The following is a 22,591-nucleotide window of genomic DNA, read 5'->3' as shown; positions in this document are numbered from 1 at the left end:
CTTGAGAGGGTATTGGCAGTACTCATCACTTGGCACTTTTCATGGAACACTTCCGAACGCGTAAGTATTGGCAGTACTTTACTACTAATGATCGTTTAAACTTTATTTTTTCCATTTTTTAAATCTACTCTGTGATCTAAATCTATTGTACACCACACGCGCACTACTGCTGATTCATCTCAGCAGTAGCTTGTTCTAAACAAAAGTGAAGCAAAATTGCCATTTCCCGGTTAGATGTTAATGTGAAAGTTTAACACGGCAGTTTCGCATATAAAGATGACTCTTAAAATGTGAATAAATCCTACAAAAATCGAAAAATTATACCCAAATTCTTCTATAAATACGACAAAACTGTTACATGGAATACAAGCTGACAGTATGAATAATTTTTAACGCGCATGCTTCAAAAGTAATTCGTGTGCTGTTGCCACGTTTTAGAAAAAAATATACTTTCAATGCAGTTTCTTGTTGTATGTTGTTGAGTATAACTTTTGTTATAGTTCAAATACTCAATCTCTATTTCACTGTTAACTTTTACTTGAGAAGAAAGAGAGAGTCATTTGTTGGCAACGTTGTTCTGCATAAAGGAGTATATGTCAATTATAAAAATAATAATAGAAAGAACTAGAAATAAGAAACGCCCAAAGCCCTGCATTATCAAACATCATTTTCTTCATTAAAATGACACAGGAAAAAGTAGTTTTATAAATTTATGATAAACTATGTGGCCCAACATAAAATCATTCGAATATATTCATTAATTATAACCTGAGAAAACTTCCCGAAATTGCTAATTTCCGTTACACTAAAGGGCTTATTAAGATTGAAGTCTACCGTAAACAAAAAAAGGTAATTTGTAGAGGATTTTATTTGTTGATAAAACGATTTTAAGAAGGCTACCGACTAAATATAAAAATTTTCAAATATGTATGTGCAAACGTAAATGGAAATATCTTTCTTTAAATAAAAACAAAATGATGTAATATCTACAATGGCACTATGTCTAATCCATTACATAAATATAAATACACTAAACATCCCGATTAGATTCTTGATGGATTTTAATAATTTTACACTTTTTTACACGATTATATATACAGAGTAACTGGGAAAAATATAGACATCGGTAGGATGCGACATTCGATCCAGTTTGCTGTTTAAATTCCTTTTTAAATCATTGTAAAAGATTTATAACAGTAGAATAGTGAAAATGGGAATACCAGTTCAATAATTATACAAACAAACAAGATATATATAGGAGACCTGACGTTTTCTGCCCTATTGCTATGACTAAATGACTGCTAAAATATAAATAAGTAATTACTTGGCAAAGAAGAAACCAACTTTTTGGTATCGCTAAATATTCAAGAAAATTTACCATGTAGGAAAATATGTACAAATGTAATTTTCTATTATACCATAGTGAAATTTCAAGTAATAATAATGCAATAGTAATAATTAATAACTTAAAATATCGCATCCTAAAATCGAATTCAGTTACGCATATATAAAGCAAGACTAATGCCATTCTTAAAGATCAATATATTTACAAAAAAAATTCGAACTATTTACAAATTAAATAATGCTCCCTCAACAATATAATTGTAAACTAATCAGCTCATACAATTTGAGATCGACCAAGCCTTCAATAAATTTGTTGAACTAATGTAGGATCAGCAGATTAAAAGAAAATCCGACAATCAAATAGTTTTACAGCCATCGAAATCAACATAAAGTTTTGTTAGCGCAAATCTTAACCTTTATTTTTTTACTTAACACTTTCGTATAGCTTATCTCTAAGGCATTTGATTTTGTTGACAAAGTACGCTTCGAGTGATTCCGCGCACTTAAAGAACGGAGATTCTTTGGGATTGTAATATCTACAGTTATCAAAAATTTTAGTCATATCCCCGATAAATTCGCTGAGTTTCGTGTAGACCTGATCATTGATTTTGTTCTCGATCATCTGTAGATCTAAAACGTTAATACGGTCGAATTAGCAATCACTCAATTAATATTGCGCAGTGTTCTGTATGGAATTTGACTTACCCATAGGTTCTTTGATGACTTTATAGTAATCTGGCGCTTCCGTTGGGTCGACGGGTTCCATAAAGGGCCATGCACTTTTATGCATCTGAAATATTCATTAACGTGTAAAAATTCAGTTTTTGTTAAAATCAAAATTCAAACAAATGTGAGGTTTCAAGACAGTCAAGACCTAAAATAATCTAATGTTTCCCAATTATGGGTTTATGTTGATTGATGTTATTGTTTATGTTGTCTGATAATAGCGCTGTTGTCACGCCCAAACGTTATATGAAATAAACGATATGAACATTTTTATTTCACATTTTGACTGAAACCCAGGAAAGAAAAATATAATAACAGTTAAACTAGATTACGACCCATTGGGTAAGCAAATAATGGAGTAATAAATTTAAACGGCTGGTATAGATAGTCGTCCTTAGACGTTTATGTCACATAGTAACTTTTAAACTAAATATAGCATAAAGCCTACATTTGGCATCTCTAATAACTCAGTGACGTTAGCACTCTTAATCCTTTCAAACACCTAAAATTTGGAGAGGAAACGCCCAAAATAATTTTTTATGTAAGTAGTTACCTGCCTCAAACAGCAATTACCTTCACATAGTTCAGTAAGTGAGAACTGCAAAGTTTTGTGCTCACTTTCATATTTACCTGTATCTGTTTAATAAGCTTCTTCAGATTCTCAAAGTCCTTGTGCGTCAAATCCTTCATATTAACATAATTAACCGAGCTATTTTTCTGACAACGAGGACACACGTATTCGTCAATGTTGTCTGCTTCAGATTGTAAAATTCCAACGCATCGTCCATGGAACCAGTCCTGGCAGTTATCACAACATATATAAAACCTGCAAACAAAGATATCTTTAATAAGTTTGGGCTTTAAATGGAATGGTAATATTGACCGAAATGTTGTAAAAATGTTAACAATAAACACACTGGAATCAAATTGCTATGCAAGAGCAAAGCAATGAATCATCGGAAGGGCGAACATGCAAATGATTAAATGATCATGTTTATTCTGTACTGCACTGTATCATTGTGGCCCTTATGGCAAGTGTGGTAGCAAAAGGATGGGACGCCAACTTGCAGAAAGCTGGTAAGAATTATCTCTAATCTATAAATCTTTTACCATAAACTGAGTTTAGTTTTCCGACAAGCAACTGAAGTTTTATGGATTATTTACATTTCTCTCTTTGCCTTGTTGATTTCAAATAAGTTTGGCTTTGGACAGATTTCCTCCAACCCAACGATTATTGCAACAAACCATTTCGGCAACACTGTGCCAACTCCTGAATTTTAACTGAGTAACCCATGCCTACTTTGAAGTCAGTTGTTCATGTTCATCTTAAAATGCGTTGCATCTGCGACGCATCACTTTCGTTTCCGAAAGACACAAAAGTATGTCCTGCTTTTTTTTTCATGCGATTCTACTTTGATCTTAACATGGATGATTTTTAAATGTTTAATATTTTGTGCATTTATTGATGTAAAATTGACGCTTAGATCATAACAAAAACCTTCCACTTTTCAAAGTAGGTACTTTCATACAAAAACTGCAAATTTTAGTCATGTAAGTATAGAATATTTAAATGAGTACACGCTAAATAATGAAGCCCTTTTAGACCATGAAATTGTGCCCATCAGGGTGATGCAGAATGTTCATTTTCCAATATTTAAATTTGTTAAATAACGCAAATTCACTTACTGTGAGTCGTCGTATGGTTGCTGGCACAGACAATACAACTTCTGTGTTTCCCGCGCCTGTTTGCATTCTTCGCACACAAACTCAGTCAAACTCTTACTGCTTTCTTCCGTAATGTCAACACACTCTCCGTGAAACCAGTTGTTGCACAAGTCGCAACCCACGTAAAACTTGGTTTCGTCGTAAGGCGTTCGACAGATGCAGTATACCTGAAGCAAATATAAAAGACCAATATAGCAAGTGTTCACTGATAAACTGGGTATCACGCACCTTTTCCTTTTTAAGTTTCCCATGAGCAGACGAATTAGGAGAGGCATGAGGCTTGGGGTTCTTCTTGTTCCTGCCAAACGGCTGTTTGTGAACAGGAATAGCAGGTGTTGTGGCGGTAGGCGTTGACTTTCTTTTACTACTGCCTGTTCGCACTTCGTCCTGTTTAGATCTTTCGATTTTCGTTCTGGCTGCCAGCTCATCAGCCACCTCTTTCTGAATTTACAACAAATTATCAGGCATGCAACACTTGTGTCCTCCAGTCAGCTTACCTGAATCTCGTATTGCAGTTCTTTTTCCAAAAGAGCTCGCTTGCGCAGAATGTCCTTCTTAAGAAGCTCCTTCTGGCGATACAACGTTACCATCACTTTGGCTTTCAAGTTGGATAAACGATCCGGGGTTTCTTTGGGCTTGGTTCGTGACCTGGGCGACAAGAGCTTCTCTTTTACAGGTTCTGGTCTATATTGCGAAAGATACAAAAAAATCACGTTTGTTCAGCGCATTCTCTAGATATTTCCTGATTGGGGATATTAAAAAACTTTATGAATACTTACTGTACAACGATTTCAGGCTTCCTGACCTCATTAATTTTACTAGGTCGACTACGTTTCGGTTGTTCCATCACCCAATCGGCATCATCATTTTTCGATGTGCTGGGGGGTCGTTTCCGAGCAGCGGGCGGAAATCGGTTTATGGACGCCACTGGCGTACTTGAAACCACTCTCACTACTGGAGATGGAGAGTCCGGCTCTTGCTTCATCTGCTTCTCCTGGAATCGTTGTAGCTGCAGTAGCTTCTCCTCGATTTCCGGATTAAGGTTCTCTTGCTTTAAAGCGGTTTTGATTGCTGTAAAGGTGTCAAAGAAATCAACAGGTAAACATAATCGGGGACAATAGCTGAGGATAGACTAGCTTCTGTCCGAAATAAAAATAAGCAAAAAAAGCGGGGAATAACCCAAAGCAAAACGACGGCAAAAATAATGATAAAACTTAGAAGTGCAAGGGTTTCGAAAGATAAAAAAAGTCCAAGCTCAGTTTTATAACAATTTATTACATAAAATTTGGATACAACTAGTTACATTTTACATAAAATTTTGTAACTATATAGATTTAAACACAAAAGCTTCCAAACGCAACAAATTGGTTGTTCATTAGAAATAGGTTTCAACCAAAGTAATCGGGTGGAAAACAAAATAGACTGATAAAAACTCAGAACAATGAGAGTCAATTTGGAAACCTTTGCTTCGAATTAACCCTTGCATTTCTATGAATATCACCATCAAAAACATTGAGTATTGAAAAATTGTTATCAAAAGTTGAATAATGTACTTGTATTTGTACTTGTGCTGTATTTTTTAAGTTAATAAATAATAATATAAATATTTACTGAACAGTAAATTCTTGCTCATTTTTGAAGCTATGAAAGTGTAATTTTTATTTGGGTACCGCTGTACAACATGTAAAAACCATCCACCTGGTACGTTTAATAGAGAAATGTAAATGAGAAAAGCACCAACAACAGTCAAATAATTTCAAATTACTTGGCGCATATTTGAGTGTATAGATTTGCATTGCTAAGGATCAAATCATGGACAAGATAGTAAACAGTTGAGCATCGATCAATTACGAAATCAAGTACCAGTTAAAATTAAAATATCCAGCGTTAATAAACTTTCAAAAATAAACACTTTTGGGGTTGCAAAATCTCTGAAAGTCGGTTAATAATTTTATTAGATATACTTTTATGAACAAACGTTATACGTTAAATTAAAAAAATATATTTCAACTTTCTGCTGACGGGATGTAAGAAACAGATTGAAAATCGGATGGTAGGCTGCAACCACTTTAATCTTAATAACTTAAAAATTTTCCAGCATTTTATGATGATTTACGCCCTAATCTGCGTAGTGCGTAGTAATGTATAATGATCAGAAACGAGTCAGACAATAATGTTAAATGAGCTTTAAGCGATAAAAATTGAGAAGTCGACAACTGGTTTTTTTGCGACTGTATAGCAGTTTTTGATGATGATTGTAAACAGATAATGATAAAAAACTTAGCCTAGAAATTTTGAATATGAACAATGCTATGAGACTTTGTTAAAATGACTAGCTTGGAATGTATTAAAATGGAGTAGAAAACCCCGAGTTAGTCCAAACAAACAACACAGCCAACATAATACATTAAAACATGTACGATTTAAAATTAGATGCAGGAGTGACAAAATTTTAAACGTGCATTTAAAAGCCGGATTTGAATATACTCTATATTTGATGGAGCTATTTAACTTGAGTTTGGGAAGCATTTAATGAAATTTTTGGAATAGATGACCCCCACAACTTATTGATTAAAAATGCCACGAACTGCGAATGGTAAAAAACGAAAGTTTACTCAGCCCCACATTAGATTATTTCCTATCCGTAGGCTCCAGCAAAACTTTATTAAAATTTCTTTTTATCCCTAGCAATCCTTAATTTCAAGTCTTTAATCAATAATACTGTCACTCGGTTTAAAAGCTAAAAACCCTCTACTTGGTGTAATACCGTATGCAACCAGTGTCGTTTTGCGTTGGGTAAGCACAATTAGGATTATATACTATAACAGAAGGTTGATAAACTAACATACTTTGCTGTATATAGTCTGGCGTCACAACAAACTGCTTATTCGCATCGCCACTGGCTGTTGCGCCCCCACCTGCTCCCGAAGCCTTACTCTCCATTTTAGCCTTCATGACCTGCAGGAGTGTGGAGGTTTGAGACTGCTGTCCATTGGCATGCACTTTTGCAACATTGCCAGGCTCGCCAGCCTGTAATGTGCATTAAAACTTAGCCTAAATTCGGAAACGGACGTATCCAATTTATAACACCTTGGGATACATTCACATTCACAAAAAAAACTGTAATTAATCTGGACTGGGAACATCGTTTGAAATTGTATCGATCGTCCCCAAACTCTGGATAAAAACGCGAGTGTAAAATGTAAAAACATACTTAAATTCGTTATTCCTTTGCCCTAAATATATCCTTATGCAGGACTGGCAAATGAAATAAGTACTTTCGACTATATGAGTGGAATAAGGCAGAACCATAACTGAAACAATTTATCGCATCGCACCAGACGAAACGAATTTAATCAACGGAATGTTTAAATGAGTTGACGCGTATATATACGCACCCCTATGTCAGTCATTTATATCATTTAGCACGTACTGAACAAAAGCGCGTTTACTTGTTAATACCTGGATTAGAAAGGGAATAAACACGCCGGAAGTTTTAAATTTAATTTTATTTAACATTTTATCGGTAACTAAAAAAATTCAAACAATTCAATTTGAATGAATTGAAAAAACAAATCGTGATCATATCAATGAAAAAACCGTGTTATAAAATAAAATATTTTTTTAAAACTGTCTCAGTGCATCAAGGTTTTGCATACCTGAACTAGCGGTTTGGAAGCGCCAACGACCAGCTGCTTTAAAGGACTTTGCTGTAACTGTTCTTTCGCGGGACTTTGTTGTACTGGAGTTAAGGGTGGCGGATTAGTGGGAGACTCGCCGGAAGCCTCAGGCTGGCTAGGTTGGACAGCTAGGTAAATCTTCGTAGGACCCAGGACCCCCTGTTTACCAGTCGAAGCTTGTGCTGAAAGCGAAACATAGATTAATTATTGTGAATTTGAATTAATTATTTTTGAATTTTAATTCTCATTAATGAGCACAGACACTACTGAAACACGTAAGTACTTTCATAAATGTTCGTCTTACCTTTCAGCAACTGTTGCTTAACTTGTTGCTGGACAGCCGCGAGTTGTTGCGGCGTAAAGTCAGCCCCTTGTAATCCTTGCAGGACGATTCTGGGCCCCTGTTGTGTCTGGATAACCTGTGCAGTAACGCATTTGATTACAGTACCGGGCGGTTGTCCAGCCAACAAATGATCCATAGTAGATTTGTCAACTGTTTGATTGTCTGCTTGTGCAGCTTTCTGTGCCGCTTGCGCCGGTTGGGGCGTGGGACTCGTTGACTGAAAATTATCGTTTAGATGTCGATCATGTGATGTAGTTTCATATTTAAAATCTACTTACAGCCACTGGAACTGCAGCACTTTGCTTAACAGGGGTAGCAACAACGGTTCGTGTTGGGGTAGCAGTTTGATTGGTTTGACTACCTGGCACAGTCTGGGTAATGCTGCCTGGAGTGAGCTGAGCTATAACCTGAGCTTGATTGTTACCAGTAGGTCGAATTAGCACTTGCTGTCCATTAACAGTGGCAACTTGCACTTTGCCTGAAGCTAATTGTTGCGCTAAATTCGGATTGTTGACGACTATTTGATTCGTTATGACCTGTCCAAGAAGAAAGTAAATATAAATTACTCGCCTCACTGTTGGTGAGTACACAACATCGTACTTAGTGTTGGAAAGAATAGAATTATTCTGCATGACAGAAAAGACAAAACGCCACAAAACTGGTGCAGCATTTTTGTACTCTCATAAGAACATAAGGCAAAAAACTAACAAAAACTAAAAAAGGTGCCGGCCTTGCTCGATGTTTTATGCTCTTCTGAACTATTGACAAACGCCAAAAAACTTGTCGAGCTTGTAACGCGGCAGATTGACTAACGAGCTTGCTGCGAACATCCTAGACTAGTCTTGTTCATCTAACAATAAAGGCTCGCGACGAGTAACCACAAACTTAAGAAGAAGGGTGTCTGACGGCGAAGAACAAATGGCTGCTCGGCTAATTTTGTGCAGTTCCTGTTCTCATTATGTTCTTTTTCTTTCTGCAGTTCGCTAATAAAGCTGATCATTTTCGTAGTACTTGCCTCGACCGATTCTCCAACGGCTGAACCAACTTTCTTAACCATAGCTAACGATGGTTATACACTGATCACGTCATACACTTGCTTCAAACTGAATTTTCATCTAGCCTACCACAAACCCGTACCATTAGACTCGGTAATTACTTGCTTTATGCCATTTTATTCCCTTCTGCTTCTAGGCATATTGGACAAATTAAAGAACACTATTTAGAAACACTGTACGCCAATAAAAGGCATTCTGGGCCCCATAAGGTTGTTGTTGTTTTGAAAAACAACATTTGTTGCCAGTGAAAAAGATAACGTAAACATACTGATAGCGCAGAAGTTCAACGCGAAACATGGTTGAAAAACGGACAGTTTATAGTATCGATATACACATCCATGTATAACAAACATGCATGCCAAAAATAATTTAAATAAAACAATTTTTCGACGTGCTCTCTTTTCTGTCACGCAGTATAGTTCGATCAACATTAAAAATGTCTTGAATTTGTTACACACCATAGTTATTTCACATTGGCGTACTAAACAATTACTATTTCGATTAGTAATCTCCCAACTACAAGAACACTGCGATTATTCCCATTGCTAATCGTACATACCTGTTGGCCTCCCTGAGTCGAAATCATCTGATTGGCGCCAACCACAACTTGCGGAACTTGCGAAGTGCTGACTGCCACGCCGGCCTGGGCAATCTTCTGAAGCACCTGTCCACCCTGCTGCTTGATCAGTTGCGCCTTGGGTGCTAATGAAGTCTGGGATTGCACGACTTGAGGAGCCGGCGAATTGATCGGCTTCAGCTGGGTCAGTTTACCTACCGGAGTAGAAGTGGTAATAGCTGGTTTAGTAACCTGCGGCTTTACTGGCGTAGAAGTAGGTGTGGGTTTGGTTGCAGCGGCCGGAGTGGACGACACTTGAGTAGTGGTCAGAACCTGCAGCTTTCCATCTGGAAATTGGACTAATTGTTGTCCAGGCATCAAGCCTTTCACAGTTATTCGACCATCGGGTGTTCGCATAATTTGAACTCGCTGAGGATCTTTAGCCGGTGTAGTTGGTGTGGATGTGGTTACAGATGATGTGGTTGCTACTGCGTAAAGCAAATACGTTCAGTACCAAACCACCGGAAGGTTGAACGAAGTAAAAATATTTACCTTGTTGTTGGCCTGGCGATTGGATTACTTGCTGAATATTCGGCAACTGTTGAGTAGTATGCAGTTTAATTAGACTCTGTTGTGGAGTTTTCGTCACTAGAGAGGTACCAGGCGAGCCGGTCACTAAGCGCGTTTGTCCATCAGGTCCTTTGGTCATTAAGATTCGTCGGCCTGCAACTTTGTTGCTACCCGTCAAAAGAGATGTAAGTGTATTTTTCCCTCCTATAACAGCTTGTGTTGGTACCACGACATTCTTCACTAATTTTACAGTTCCATCTGCAACAGTCACTAAAAAATTATTGCTGGTCTAAACTAATCGCGATTAATGCTTAAAGTCAAAGAGTTAATGCAAAAGAGCATGTACAGCGGATTAAAATTGGGGTTGAAAGAGAGCATACATTTTATTACTAATGGGCTAGCTGCACGGTTTTCTTTAATATTTTTAATTGAATTGTTATAATCCCCTCAGAATCCCCCCTTGTTTTTTTTTCAGTTTTAGTTTCGCTTCTGTTGAAACTTCTTGGCGTGAAATCCACGCAAAAACGGACCTTCCCGATTTCCTTATTTGTCTCGTAACTTAACGATGTAAATTAAGTTAGTTGCAAAAACAACATTGATACATTTATCAGTTATCAGTTTCCCAAATAAGCGCAATTGCACAACTATACCGATGCATGCAGATAGTCTATTGAATTAGATAAGACAGTATTAAATTCATAATAGAAAAAGCTGTTTCAGTTTCCAGTAGGTGTATATCAATTACGTTCTTCCAGGAGTAAAGAAAATCAAATACGTCGTAATAGCTGGGATATAAATATTGGGTTGTTCGGAGTCATTGCGTTTTTTTTTTGTCAAAGGATTTAATCGTATTTTTTCGCACTCAACTTCACATTTAAGCCGCATAATCGTTATATGTTTTGCGAGCTAAAATAGCAAGGCTTGTGTGTGAGAAAGTCCAATTGATTATACTCAGTCGCTTTTGGATGGTGCTCTTTTAAATATGAAGAGCGAAAGGCAGCATATTCGCCATATTTTACTTCTTTAAAAGGATAAAAATGCAGTTCAAGCCAGAAAGAAATTAATATGTATAAGAAGATGTATGGGCAGTACGCCAGTGCCCGAACTTTGGCAGGGGAATTTTGCAAAATCCGTTCTGGAGGGCCCGTTGAAACCAATAAAAACACAATAAATGCATTAGTTGATGGAAAGCAGCGAATAATAACACGTGAAATCAGTGAGAGTAGAGTAACTTCATTATCAAATTTATGAACCACTTGAAATGCCTAGGTATAACGTCGATATATGTTGTCGCGGGGAGAAAACTGTAATTCGCTTTTCACGCAGCAAAAATGGTCCATTTTTAAGCGCATTATTACCAGAATGAAAATTTAGCTTATATAACAATGCCAAGGGCAAGATATCATAAACCAAAAATATAAACCAGTCCAAAGCATTACGAATTCAATATCGATCAAAAAGAGGTGATGTTGAACGGGTTTCAAAGAAATCGTTAGAAAGTATACTATTGGCAGCTGTACCAACGGAATGGTGCGCTTCAAATGGAAAGCCCAGAATTAGCCAACAAAAAATGCGTGTCCACCACGATGCGAAACCTCATACAAGTTCGGACACACGACAAAAGCTTATACTTTGAATGATCAGATCCAACATCTTCCGATTATTTGTTCTGGTCACTGCAATTTTTTAAATAAGGAATCATGCTATTGCCAGAAAGTTGGCAAAATTATTGGACCAGAATGGGCAATATACATAGGTATGTATAATTTAATAAAATATTCATTTATTGTACGAAAGTTGTCTTAATTTTTCTTAAAAAGAAACGAAATTACTTTCCAAATAACCCAATACCTTATTCGTACTTTCAAATATGAAACAACAACAAAAAACATCACTTCAAACATGTGGAAGAGACATTCAAACGTTTTTTAAGTGAACATTGAAAAAAGGTTCCTCCAACCACTTTACTGAGCATCTATGAAAAGAGAATAAAAACTCGAATAAGATATTAGGTTCTTTACTTTAATCTAAAATAGAAATACATCACAAGAAAAGAATTAATTTGGATGCCAGTACTATGTGCGAATATACTGTTTCAGTTGACTTCGAGCATTCTACAAGCATCAAAGAAAAACTGCTTAACTAAGTAAAATAAATCACGATAGACGACATGTAGTGGACAATTATCAGTACGAAAATCACCTGAATAAGATAACGGGGCCCCACTAATATTTTACTTTAAGGTGTATGAAAAAAACAGCTTAAAACAGATACAATGCCGTGTTTACAGATCAAATCTATAATTGGCGTGGTTATCTTATCTTCAAGTTATTAATAAAAGCAACATAGCTTCTAATTCAAGCCCTATGGCGATTTGTACATAAAAATGCGGCAAGAAACCAATAATTGGAATTCATGCATTTTAAAGATCAAAAGAAATTAATCCAACCAAAAAAGTAGTCTAAATGACCAACCCTACCTTTCGGTTGAATCGGTTTTAAGGAAGGATTACTGCTAGTGGTAATACTTGACTTTTCCAAACTAGCAGATGTACTAGAAGTGGAAGTAGACACAGTAGCTTTTCAAAAGAAAAATCAATTACTAGCTTGATTACAAATGTGTGATCGCAACCATTATCTCAATCAAGTCGCAGACATTTCCCCTAAACGTAAACGGGTCAATACTTACATTGAGTGGTCGTCCCGATCCCATCAATTGGATTCTTAACGTGGAGAGTCTTCACTTCTAGAGCTCGTTTCTGCTGGTGGGCAGCACGTTGCATCCGCAACTGTTGCTCCATCTTTTCTTTAATCTCTTCGGGGGTGGCTTTATTGTTGACGGTCACTTTGCAGTCTCCGACCTCAATTGAACCCTGCAGGGAAGGTCTTGGTGGCGGTAGATTGCCAGTTCGACTCCTAGTCACAACTTGTTGATTCACTTTCTCCACCCTGAATAATAAAACAGACAGTTAGTCAAAAGAACGCCATTTCAATTACATTGAAACAACTCATATAAATTGAGCAAACTAAACGTACTTTTCTCCATACTGCTTGATTTCCCACAGCTCCAACTTATCCTCATCCACCCATTCCTCCGATACTTGCGGATCCATAGATTGTGGCGACTCGGGTCGTTTCCGCTTTCTCAACCCGCTTCTGATCGATGTTACTTCTCGAACAGTTTTGGGAAGCTCCAAGGGGATGACTACTTTTCTTCGTAAGTACTGGGTTTTCTCAAGGAAATGGCCGATGTGTCGGTGCTTCAGAAGTTCTAATGAAAGTATTTCGGTTTCAGTAGTAATTTGATGTTTTCCTTCGGTGTTTGGGGGTTTGGTCTGCATATCGTCCCATCGTAGAGTTGCCCATAATATTCGCAGTTGCAGCGCTGCGCCTGCTAAAGACTTCAAGTTGATTGTACGGTAAATCCAACATGTTTTAAACAGCGGCCTGGCACACGGATATGGCCAAACTGAATTGTTTTGCTTGGCCATGATATGGTAACCGGGAACTTGAATTCTTCCGGCATTTCTCGCCAATTTTCTGGCATCGTGTTGAGGAAGCACAAGTAAGGAAGACACTCCCTTTCTCGCCTGGAACGTGGAAGAAACAGGATACTTAACAATCTGGCGCTTCTTTCGGCGCAAGTCAACTTGATTTGGAATCTTCTTGAGGAATATTTTGCCTTCTGTAGATGTTGTTGAATAAATACGCGGACTACCGTCTTCAGCATGTTCAGTTTTTGCCACTTTTTCCTCCTTCTTAACGCCCACACGGTGACCACAAAATCGTCGATTCTGTTGTGCAATATAAGTAGCAGATTTTGCATTGCGCGTTTTTATGCTGTGTCCAGAACCGTTTGCAGACTGCACTGGCACAGAACTGGACACATTGAGGTTCTTGAACTTGCCATCAGTAGATCTTGTTACCATTGCTGAAGGGGTTGTAGTAGTATCATTAGATTTGGATTTCAAAATATCCCTTATCGCATCAGTACCGACATCCTTCATATCAACATCCTGGCTCTCATCATTTTCAATTTCCGGCTGCTTTTTCACTGGAGGCATTGTGCAGGTCACATCAATATCCATGGGTTCATCTTTAAGCTCAAAATCCCTATAAGCGGTTTCGTTTTTCACTTCCGTCTTGACCTCTTGCTTTGCAACAGATGCTTCCTTAACCGGAATATAGACGTTCTGCTTAGATTCATCTTCGGCACTTTCAGCAGTTAAAACGGCATTTACCAAGTCCTTACATATATTGGCATTAGAGTTTTTCTTCTCCTCTTCGTCTTCTTTGTTTCCTAAGGACGCAGCAACTGATGCTTGCGGTGATTTTAGAGTCTGTTCTAAAATTGAAGTTTTCTTCACTGGGGTGAGTATTTGGCCACCAACAACCTTCACAGAGCTGGGACTGTTGGATGCGAGATTTGCCCTCCTCAATAAAGTCAAAAGATCGCGACGAATTTTCACTCTTTGAGTGCAAAGAGGAGAATAACAAGTATTTTCCAATTGATGGTTGCTGGCAGAATTGCATCCCTTAGCGTAACACTGAAAGTCTTTGGCAACTTTAGAAATCGCCGAATACTGCGTTCTAAGATTATTAATTCTCTTCGCTATACTGTTAATAACCTCTCGATTAACCACTGGCGTAGTCGCGTTCGACACAGCAACTTTTCCAGTTAACATGGTATTGAGCTGCTTCTCAATACCATCAGACGGTGAATCCTCTTCGCCTTCCACATCAGCATTTTCTTCTTCTTTTGCCACTGATTGTTCCCCACCTGGCTTACTTTGTGAAATTTTCCTTTCTTCGAGTATTTTCAATTGCGTCCGTCTTCCGAGCAGCTCATCCAAGACTCCCTTTTTACCCACTTTGGGGTACAATAAACGCCCTGGAGTAGTCAACGCTTTGGATACATCAATTTCTTGAAATTCGTTTACTATTGGGATTATTTCTATGTTCTTTAACACTTCTGGAAAGCTTTCTTCGATTTTCTTGTCAGCTTCACTAACTTCCTTATTATTATCCCCTTCTGAATTTTCTCCATTATTCAATTTGTTCATTAAGAATCTGTACATATTGGGACTCAAAGAAACAATTTTCTTTTGACCTGCCTTGTCCTTGATTTGAAGCATATATCTTTGAGGATCTCCAAAAAGTCCCTGTTTCTTTGAATCAACAAGTTTGAAATTCCTGGGTATTCTCATCCATAGCCAACCCCATCTACCATGAATTCGGTACTCTTCACCTTTTTGCTTCCATAGCTGGTGTTTGAAACCCATCGTATACTTCACATAACCAGTGATGATGAGTCGGTTTCTTTCTTCTTCTTCCTCGCGGTCTTTTTTTTCACGTTTTTCCATTTTCTTGCGCTCTTCTCGCTCTTGAGCGGTGATTCTTGACAATTTTGTGTGTCCTAGCTGATCGTGCCAAACATTTGCAAAGCAAACCGATTTAATACATGCTTGCAACACAATTAGGGATTTAACACAGTCTTTGGAAGATTGACAACCGCTAACAATATTCAACCAATGTTTTCGCACCAAGTTCCAGTTTGGGTGCATAAATGGGGATGGAGTCACTTGCTCCAGTTGTAAGATGGTATGCTTGAAGGTGTTCATTAATAGAACTTGTGATCCATTGGTGCCACCTATCCACTTAAACTCCGAAGCTGGAGTCAAAGAAAATTTATGTGATAAGTGTCGCTTCTTGTCTCTTTCCTCGTTTCTTTGGGGCTTGTTTAAGGCGATTACGTTGGTAGTAAACTGGTTGACGTAGCTCTTGAAAGTATTTTCCATTCCTAATTTGAACAGATACGTTCCATTAGCCATTTGAGTGGATCGCAGTCTGGTTAGGCGTGAATCATCCTTTTCATCGGAGATAATTGTTTTCTTTTTAAGTTCATCCAGGTTGTGTGCACGTGAAGTTGCTGGACTGCTTTTTAGTCGGCTTGAGGGATCTTTGTTTTTATCATCATCGTTATCGCCTTCTGATCCCTTCTTATCGACAGAATTGGTTTCTTCAGACCCCACATCTGATGAGTCCACACTAGTGGTTTCAGTTTCACCCTGTGGTACAGCTGAATTTTTCGGATCATCTTCATGCATTTTGGCCACCATATCTTCAGCGTTTTGTCGACCTTTCTCCTTTGTATCCTCTTCCGATTTTTCTTCGCGTTCTTTAATTTCCCGCAAAATTGCAGAATTTTCAGCGTCCAAATAGGTCTTCTTATTGGCTTTCAACTGATTGGTCAGCGCATCCGTCAACTGCATTTGCCTCACGATTTCGTCTTTGAACTCCTGCAGTTCTCGATAAAGGTGATTCTCCATCTCGTCTCTATCTAGACAATTGAGCAATTCTTCAAATTGGATTGGTATCGTGTAGTACCAGACTTCACCATCTTGACTTTCCCTATAAGCAAGAAACACATATAAATTAAGTAAATTAGTGAGATTTTACGGTTAGTTGCAAAACTTACACAAAAATTCTCCGACACAAGAAGTAGTATTTCCTACCATGCCTGTCGTATCCTAATGGTTCTTGTCTGGATAGTTGTCCTTGCTTCTCCACATCCAGGATACAGTCCACTACACCGGACACTTTATGCGATCGGCAAATTCCACATTGCCAGTCTTCTTCAGGTACATTGACTAAGGGGGGATCCACGCACTCCAAGTGATACACTGCTGGACAGGTTTCACAACACAAAAGATCCCCCAACTTGTGACAGACTCGGCAGTGATCGTCATAGTGCATGGGAACTGAAATAAATTGATTTAATTTTAAATGCCGAAGATGCACAGTATTTGCATTGAAATTGTGTTTTTCTACGGGATTACTAGAAATATAATGAATAAACACAGCGCGGCAAAAAGTCGGAAACGAAGAAGTCATTGAAGGTGCAATGAAATTTGCGAAAATTGATGAGAACATAATAAAATCAAGCGAATCTAAATGACTGCTTTTAAATTTGAATGATTCCAATAAATATGCTGCGAAAAGAAACAGGTATTGCATAAAAAGAACGAAACAAGTCAAAATCGAAAATGCAGCGGGCATTAAAAAACAACTGTCTAACATACGAGAAGTGTGAACACCAGTGGTTGTAGGACGCAATCATTTAATAATCTTTAAACTAGTATGTACTGAAATATTTTAGTTAACATGAGATTATCCATTATGCATTTTCCAGTAGTATGCGATTGTAATAAAAAATTTAATGTACCTACTATTATTTCTAAATTGAAACGAGTGGCAGGGTAATAAGTGTTTAAAATGAGCAAAGAATACACATATTAGAGTTTTATAACTCTGCATTAAGTAATTAATTATACATATGTATATGAATTATAATTTCTAAGAAAAATGCTGCACAAAGCATTAAAAATATTACACTGGGTGCTGCTTAACATAATTCCAAAAGCGCATTCTTATACTAAATCCAAAAGAAAAGTTCATAAAAATATGTATGTATTCGATTTTGTTAAAACTTGGCTCTGTTGTCTATCTCTGGGTTAATAACATTAACATTAACGTTTTGTGGGTCCGACTGACAATAATTGAAAATGTTTGTATTTTTTTTCGATTTAAACAGCAAAAATACAATTCAGCTGTCAAATAAAATCACGATAACTTTGCTCGATGTACAGATTGTATTTATAAGTCATTTTAAAATTCCAAAAATGTCATAGAACATGCCTACAAAAACAATATTTGAATTACTGAATAAAAAACAATTTTTTTCTAGTTTTAACACCCTGTATCGCAAAAACCTGACTTTTTTGGTATATATGTATGCGAACTTTTCTAATTGAATTTGCATGAAGTTCACTAACGAAATGGTTCCTTTCATCAAACAATCATTTAAATTATAAAATTTACTTGAATCATCCTCAATGTTTTTTTCGAGGATACAAGAGTTTCGGTTAAGTAAATGAGTAAGGAATGAAATGGAAAGCACTGATGAATCATTTAGGATTAAACACAGTACAAGTTAAGAGGCTGCACTAGATCTCATGGTGGCATAAATAAGGACAACTTTTACATGTTATAATCTTCATGCATATAGGTAGTTATCAGCCGAATTTGCGATCCAACCCCTAAAAATGCTGCTCTATCAGTGTGTCTTTATTTGACATATTTTATCTAACTGGTTGAAATCAGCATCATCTGTAAATAATGCCTCACTTGAGGTTTACCAGGTAAATATATTAGAATACCGCTACCCTAATTCTGATAACTCGTAATTCACAGAAAAATGTAAAATGTAATTTTTGCGTCAAAAACAAGAAATCGTACATTACTGTATGGTGAACACATAAGAAATAATAACAATAGAGAAATAAACAACAGTTAAACATTAAAAAATTAAACATAACACGAACAAACATTTATAAGCTGTTTTTGTGTACAGGAGACACCAATTTATTATATTGGTTTGCGACGTATCACCGTTAGGGTATCAATATGCTAATTTATGTACGTTTGATTGTTTAGTATACAAAGTGAGCGCCTTTCTATAAAATTGAAGTCTAAAGATAAATTACTTGCCTTGAACTATTGAATACTCTGAATATATTTATTAAATAGGTGATCTAACGAGGAGTTCGCCCTGTAGATGGTATGTTTGATTAATATTGTATTTAACACCCTTTTCCTCTGATGCGATACAGTGAAAATCGAAGAGTTGTCCACGCTATTCTCTAGTTTTATGCAGGAAAAGCTCAGTTATTTTCCAATATTAATGAAACTTGATGTCAGAACATAATAAGAGTACTAGCACTTTATACTTGCTTCCAGTGAGTGTTCGAATCAAGAAAGAGCTACTTAAAATTTTCGATGGATGAAAAACTATGGCTGATTAAGTTCAGTTCATCACTAATAAAGGACGGATTAAAATTACCAAAAATGTAATCTTGCAAAAATGTTTTTTATCAAACAAGTGAAAGTCATGAATTATCAGAGAAAGCTTAATGAGTACTCACCTTCACTCAGCAAATCATCCCGAACAGGGTTGGTGATAAGAAACTGATCAGTAAGAAATAGAAGCACTTTGATACGATTTTCCAACGTTGTAAATGGATAGTTCGAGTTGCTTAATATTTGTAGCACATTTTGGTCAAATCCCTTATCACTCTCCACATAAGACCTTAGAATTTCTGGGTAGGTAATATTGTCAATTAGATACAAGGCTATGTTGATACTGTCTTTTTGATCTAATGGTCCAAAATGGGTCTGTTGTGAGTCTTCTTCCCGAAGAAGGGATTTAAGTAGCATAATGTGAATTTCTGAAAGCAGACTGCTCTGGTCTTCGCAAGCAATAGCAGCACAAAAGTCTTCTAGTCTGAAGGGAGACAGCCTTACGAGGTTTCTGAAATGCCTCAGGACTTCATAGATGCTTAAAATGCTCATCACATGTTCCTTGGGAACCAGCAAATCTTCTGAGGATTTTGGTAGATTTAGTGACGGAATCTCACGGTTTTGGAGCCATAACGGTTCAGGTGTTGGTGCCCTGGTTAGGGTAAGATTTTGCTTTCTAGGTGTGCCACTAAATGTACTATAGCTGCTAAGGGAAAAGTCACTATCACTACTGGGTCCCCTCACAGACTCCTCATCGCTTTCACTCAAAACCTCATCCTCAATTTCACTCTTATCACTATCGTCGTCCCCAAAATCCGAACCGTAGTGGTATTCAGAATCATGGTAATCGTAACCCGTATTGTAGCCTCTTCTTTGGTAAGCTGAACCAGCTGATCCAGCTTTTCGACCCGCTCTGTGCCCATCTTTTCCCCTGATTCTGGTACTGCTTCTCCGGGATTCGCTTTCCTGTGGAGATGAGGCTCTAGAAGCGGAGGGAGTGCTAGACTGCGAGTCTGTTTCTTTTCTAGGGTAATTCAACAAGTATTTCGGTTTCTTCATAAGATGGTACTGAAACTTTTTAGTCCTATCGGCTACTTGCACCTTGGGGGGGCGTCCCCTCTTTTTAGCACCTCTTGTTGACATCACACTATCATATGGTGGTTCCAAATCCACGTGGGATATTACAAAAACAAACTTGTGTACAAATACGAATGTCAAAAGTTTAGTGAAAATTACTCACGACCGTGGCTCGGCTCTTTCGCCATACTAATCCGCTACGTCACGTGACAACAATGGACTCTTTCGCATTTTACCTGCTTTTCTATCGTTAACTTTCACCCAACGGTGGAAACACCAGCAAGATTAGTCGACTCCCTTAAATTTCAGCCGAAAAATAATTAATCGATAGCCAGAAAACGCTGGATAATGGCTGACGCGTACCCAAAGCGAAAAAGAACACTGGTAAGCGATGGCATCCTCCGCTCCTATTGGTCGGCCTGCAACGCCGCCATGACAACTTGCAACAATTTTTTCAAAATTTCGCAACCTACGTCCCGTTCTTTACTCAAAAGATGAAATTGCACCTGCACAACCGCAAATACATGAAAACACACTCAAATTGTTCAAAAAACCGAGCAAATCGATGAACTTTCGACGAAACGAGGCGCTTCGTATACAAGCCCATTGACAAATGTAAAGTATTGATAGAAGATGTCGTTAGTGTCGAAAATTCGATAAAATCATCGTGTTCTCATTAAATCGCCAATTGAATGAAATTTCGCCAGGTGAGAAATTCAAACATAATTTTGCAAGATCTTTCCCATCTTCCTTAGGATTTTTTTGGCTAAATTGGTCAAGATTATGTAACATTTCCGGCGCTAGTGGCGCCACCGGAACAACTTTTTCCACTATGGCCGACTTGTCAGTGGCGCACCCAAATCAACAAACCATTGTTGCCAATAGAAGCATATTTAGGGCGATGGCTACACCGTTTACAGTTATTTACTCAAAATGAATTAAAAAAAAAACAAAAAACTATTTTCGACAATTGTGTTCATGCAGTTAAAAAAGGTGCTTTTCATAACTGTAAAAATCATTCATGCAATGCAGTCAGTATTGTCGTTCTTTTAGGAATAAGTTTATTTTTATTCCATTATTATTTCGATCATTAATTAAACATTTGACCCCTATTTCATTCCCGCCAAGAAAAATCTTATTAACGACTTGTCGATAAAAGCCAAAGCAACGGCGATTATGGATGAAAATTTTTCGATTATGTAATATTTTAATTAATGGCTCTGGGTGTAATTTGGGAAGAAAAAAACGAAACTGGAAAAAAGAAAATCAAAATTTGAATAACGTATCGAAACCAAAATAGATGACGAACGCCAATGGTTGTGGAGAGGAAACGTGCGGAAAAGTAGAGGGAGAAGGGCGAATAAAAAATTAATGGCGACTGCCAAACACCACCATCATTAAACCATTGAAAAATAGTAAATTTTGCAAAAAACTACGATGAAGGCGCCGATAAAAATGTACCATTTGAAGCCGGTGGTGGTGCACGATTTTGCGGTGGAAGTGCCGAAATGCATGTACCGACTGGAGAGCATTCACAAGCTGAAAAAAGTCGATGACCCAAAGCTGAGTGTGTCTTCGCCGGAGAAAAAACTGGACATATTCGACCAGGTTAAACAGTTTTTAAAGGTTTTTCATCACTTATCTACTTAGCATTACTTTCCGCTTGTTTTCCTGATATTTTTTCGCTTGAAAACGGTCTTTACTTACCATTATTCGTGGGACACTTGCCTGCATGATACCACACTTATCAATTTTTGAGAACAACTGTCAAATAAAACTGAAATAAGGGAAATGAATAGTCAAAATGATGGTGGCACACTAGATTGCCCGGACCATCCAACTATTCACTCTCTATCAATCTCCAATTTCTCACAGTTTGCTTTACATATTGCTCCAATTTATTCAGCCTGTTTATTTAAGCATTTCGCTATAGAACTGCCAGGACGTTCCCGGAATGGCGGAGTTAGAAGCTAAACAATGTGAGATTTTAGAACAGTTAGCCGCATTAAAACAGCAAATTTCCACCCTTAAGAAGGACTTACTCATCCAAAACGAGCCGGCTTCGAAACGAACTCCCACAGTGGCTGTTTGCCCCCGAGTTGTACCAAATGTAAGTTGTAACACCCTATTTTTGTTTATGAATGCTTGCATGATATGTAGGGCAGGTGATTCAGTAAGGTTTTGAAACCAACCATGTTGAGAGTATACCACAAGTTGCCTTTAAGTGCTGAATAATCAGAAAATTGAATTTTCTTAATAAAGCTGCGACTGGTAAAATGTATTGTCGAGTTTCATACGCCTATAAAATGAGCGCCTTTATGATAACTTTTGCTTTACTTGGAGGCCTGGTATCGTTTCCAGTTCATTATTTTACCGTTTCCGTTTTTCATACCGTATAAAGAATTCCTAACCAACCCCAATCGCGTATCATTTGCAAAGTTATGAGGGTCTAACTTACACTACCTGTATATGTACTTACCAATTCATCTTTCTACAGCGGGGCAATACGTTACAGCCTGCAACAAGAGCGTGTTAATTTTTTGTAGTTTAAAACGAATTTAATATATATATAATATAAATAATCTTTATTTCCTACGGAAAAAGGCTATCGACCCAATCGGTCTTTCTGCCCTTGTTTAGTACATATGTCTTAGCCT

The 22,591-nt window shown here is 37.4% G+C and overlaps 2 protein-coding genes across 6 annotated transcripts in view; one reads left to right on the top strand and one right to left on the bottom strand.

The window, feature by feature from the left end:
- Positions 1–852: 852 nt before the first annotated feature.
- Positions 853–21,869, bottom strand: LOC109539554 (nucleosome-remodeling factor subunit NURF301). 4 transcript variants are annotated; one of them, XM_019907366.2, is made up of 18 exons: positions 21,642–21,869; positions 16,477–16,759; positions 13,035–16,409; positions 12,688–12,947; positions 12,479–12,577; positions 9,982–10,269; positions 9,433–9,917; positions 8,097–8,354; positions 7,780–8,035; positions 7,455–7,657; positions 6,645–6,825; positions 4,575–4,866; positions 4,293–4,479; positions 4,024–4,236; positions 3,757–3,962; positions 2,701–2,896; positions 2,050–2,134; positions 853–1,974 (listed from the first exon to the last, which is right to left on the bottom strand). In XM_019907366.2, the coding sequence occupies exons 2-18, from the start codon at positions 16,752–16,754 to the stop codon at positions 1,769–1,771; spliced, it is 7,068 nt and encodes a 2,355-aa protein (XP_019762925.2). In that variant the 5' UTR covers positions 16,755–16,759; positions 21,642–21,869; the 3' UTR covers positions 853–1,768. The 4 variants fall into 4 exon arrangements, with proteins under 4 accessions (XP_019762925.2, XP_019762922.2, XP_019762923.2 ...); XM_019907363.2 differs by lacking the exon at positions 21,642–21,869 and adding an exon at positions 18,983–20,645 and having other exon boundaries at positions 9,982–10,257; XM_019907364.2 differs by lacking the exons at positions 12,479–12,577; positions 21,642–21,869 and adding an exon at positions 18,983–20,644.
- The window catches only part of LOC109539555 (aminoacyl tRNA synthase complex-interacting multifunctional protein 2), a 3,615-nt gene continuing 2,249 nt past the window's right edge, over positions 21,226–22,591 (top strand). Inside the window, exons 1-2 of one of the 2 annotated variants that reach the window (XM_019907368.2) lie at positions 21,226–21,542; positions 21,868–22,044. In XM_019907368.2, coding sequence (XP_019762927.1) covers positions 21,372–21,542; positions 21,868–22,044 — 348 coding nt within the window. In that variant the 5' untranslated portion in view covers positions 21,226–21,371. Of the gene's footprint in view, positions 21,561–21,867; positions 22,045–22,591 lie in introns of both variants that reach the window. The other variant, XM_019907367.2, reaches the window with a different exon arrangement.

This window comes from Dendroctonus ponderosae, unplaced genomic scaffold, assembly GCF_020466585.1.
Source record: "Dendroctonus ponderosae isolate FM_Combo_2020 unplaced genomic scaffold, Dpon_F_20191213v2 Dpon_F_20191213_5, whole genome shotgun sequence".
NCBI classification, from domain to species: Eukaryota; Metazoa; Arthropoda; class Insecta; order Coleoptera; family Curculionidae; genus Dendroctonus; species Dendroctonus ponderosae.
Note: the sequence above shows the minus strand (reverse complement) of the source record. Positions and strands in the feature narration are given on the sequence as shown.